Source organism: Prinia subflava, chromosome 2 (assembly GCF_021018805.1).
Source record: "Prinia subflava isolate CZ2003 ecotype Zambia chromosome 2, Cam_Psub_1.2, whole genome shotgun sequence".
Taxonomy (NCBI): domain Eukaryota; kingdom Metazoa; phylum Chordata; class Aves; order Passeriformes; family Cisticolidae; genus Prinia; species Prinia subflava.
The window spans coordinates 61,626,127-61,628,719 of NC_086248.1; the positions used below are offsets into that span (position 1 = coordinate 61,626,127).

At 48.1% G+C, this 2,593-nt stretch overlaps 1 protein-coding gene across 1 annotated transcript; it reads right to left on the reverse strand.

The window, feature by feature from the left end:
- Positions 1–916: 916 nt before the first annotated feature.
- LOC134547618 (T-cell activation Rho GTPase-activating protein-like) lies at positions 917–2,198 on the reverse strand. The gene is made up of 2 exons (XM_063391764.1): positions 1,551–2,198; positions 917–1,063 (listed from the first exon to the last, which is right to left on the reverse strand). Exons 1-2 carry the CDS (start codon positions 1,959–1,961, stop codon positions 917–919), a joined length of 558 nt encoding a protein of 185 aa, XP_063247834.1. The 5' UTR covers positions 1,962–2,198.
- Between the last annotated feature and the right edge of the window lie 395 nt (positions 2,199–2,593).

Sequence of the window (2,593 nt, forward strand, 5' to 3'; positions counted from 1 at the left end):
AATTGAAGACTTTTTTGTTTCAATTCTATCTTTGAGGAGAATTTCCTTTCTAATTTTGCCCCAGTTTTGTATCAGAAGCTTTGTTCATACAGGAGACTTGTTTTGACAGTGGCTGGGGAACTGCACCTCTCCTTTTCCTATTTGCATGGCCACATGTACTCCTCTTTCTTCTTGGGTCAAAAATGGAGAGGGTTATCTCTCCAGAAAAGCACCTTCTCACTCCCTGTGTGCACCTCACTTGCTGCTCTTCTTAATTCAGCTCTAGAAAGCAAAACTGCAGGACTTGGCTGTGATTTTTAAACCTGACAATTCAGTAAGGTAAACATCCAATAAATGAACAGTAAAATGAAACAAAACCCGAAACTCCAAACCCAACTAAAAATGTACACGAGGCATCTCTGAGTGTTGTAATGTCACATTCTCTGTAGTGTGCTCTGCTCTTCTGAAAATGGTTCTTGAGAGGACATTTCACACCAGAGATTTCTGAAACCAGCATTGAAACTTTCAAGTTTTGTCTCACCCTGAAGAACAAACAGTCCTTGAAGTCAATAACTTTGATAAGGCAAGTGCAAAAAAGGACACAGATAGGATATCAGCTATACTGAAAATGTGTCCTTCTTTTCATAGCTTGTGCCTCCCGAGGAGCAGTGACAAAATAAATACCTCTGTTAGATTGGAAGAATGATCCTCTCTTTCAAGCCTGCCAGAAAGATCCTTGAAGTCTCAGCGTATCTGTAACAAAATGTGCTTGAATCAGATGTTTAATATTGGGATTTAACTCTGGTTTGTGAGTGTTGTAATATTGAACTTCTGAAAGGCATTCCTGTAGAAAAACACTTCATTTACATATTGAACTGTCAGCAGCTCTGTGTTTCCACAGTTGTATTCACATATCAAATTCAATAATTTGGTCCGGTTAGTGACATCCCCAGTCCATTCTCATACCTGTGGAGCTGTCTGTGTGCTCTGGTGACTCCTCAGCCAAAGCACAGGCAGGGAAGGCAATGTCCTCCTCAAATATTTCCGAGCAGTTGTTTATGAGGAACTCCACCAACACTGTCACCTGCACACAGAAAACAGCCCATTTCAGTCAAGACATATGGAAGATTGTCCTGACCCTGCCTGCTGTCTTTGTAGGAAGGACAGCACAGAGCTGGGTGGTTTCTGCCAAAATCCTGCCTTCAAGTCCAAAGGTGAGTCCACCATGGGGGATAAGGCCTGATGCTGCAGACAAATGGATCTGCCCCAATACAGACAAAACACCATCAGCCACAGCTTTGGCCTCACTGCCTGAGGGCTCAGGGGTGCCCCCTGCCCTCCACATGCAAAGTCTGCGGGAGCTGTGACTTCAGGGGCTGCAGGGCAGCTGCTGCTTTTGCTCACAGGAGGCGAGAGGAGGGGCCCATCCCATCACAGGCTGAGGGACACCTGAACTGAGGGGTACCCCCAATATCCAGGGGTGCTGTTCTGTTCAGCTGCTGCAATGGCAGTGGGATCCCTGTGGATGGCTCTAAATTGCCCCAGAGGGAGAGGCTGCTTGGTGGGTTCACCTTGTCATTCATCTCCTTCTGCACTTCCAGCGGGAGCGCACTGTCCGTCCCTGGGCTCAGCATATTTGGGCCAATGCAGATGGCCAGGTTGCTGGAGTCCATCCTGCTGGTCTCGGCATTTTGGCTGATGTGGTGGAGCAGAGACAGCAAGAGCTTGAGCAGGACGAGGTTTGGTCTCGGCAGCTTGTCAGCCACCCTGCGTGAGCACAAACAAAATGTGACATTAATCAATGGTGCAGTGGCCTCTGCTTCTTGATTTGAGCAAGTCTCAATTAAACTTAGAGCAACACCACTTCCTCCAGAAAGGGGCACGTGTGTGCTCTCTGTGTCTTTCAGAAATCCCCATCTGCAGCTGAGTGTGTGGTTAATTATGAGACCTTGAATGACAAGGTCTTGACTGAAAGGCGGCATTGCAGAAGCCCACGCCTTGGAATAGCTGGGATGACATCAGAAGATGTCACTGGAGGTTTCCCAACACCTGTGGTTGTGCTGTGGGGCTTTCAAAGCACTCTCAGTCAGCCCCACACCTGCTGTTCCTAAGAGCAAAACACGGTGGTGGTCTCCATGTGCCCGACTCCACCCCCAGCAGATGTGAAGGCTCCGTGTCAGTGCCTGTCCCCCAGCACTGTGACCGTGTTAGCTGAGGCACTGCAGCCTCTGCCCTCTTCCTGCTTTGGTGGTTTCATTTTGTAGGGCAGCCACCAGCAGGGTCTGCCGTGGACAAAATGGAGAGACTGGGAAGGGTGTTTTCCCATGCTCACTAGTCAGAGGCTCCTTGAGAGTGTTACAAAGTACTCAGAGACACGTAGATAAAGCAGAACACTGTGAGCCAGAGATGCATGAACCCAGGGAAGAGGAACATGGAGAGGGATAGGGACATCCTCTTCAGAAAGTCTATGGACTGCCACCACTATGTCTGAACTCAAAAAGTCATTCAGACCCTCAGGATGCTTTAGAAAAAGAGACTGTGATTATGTGATCCATCACCCCAGGGCTGAGGAGACACAGAAATGAAGACACAGAAATGAAGGTAGGTGGTTGGA

Coding starts and splice junctions, on each gene's coding strand:
- LOC134547618 (XM_063391764.1), bottom strand. CDS start 1,961: ATGCCGCCTTTCAGTCAAGACCTTGTCATTCAAGGTCTCATAATTAAC. Junction 1,064..1,550: donor AGAAGGAGATGAATGACAAG/GTGAACCCACCA, acceptor TTCTGTGTGCAG/GTGACAGTGTTGGTGGAGTT.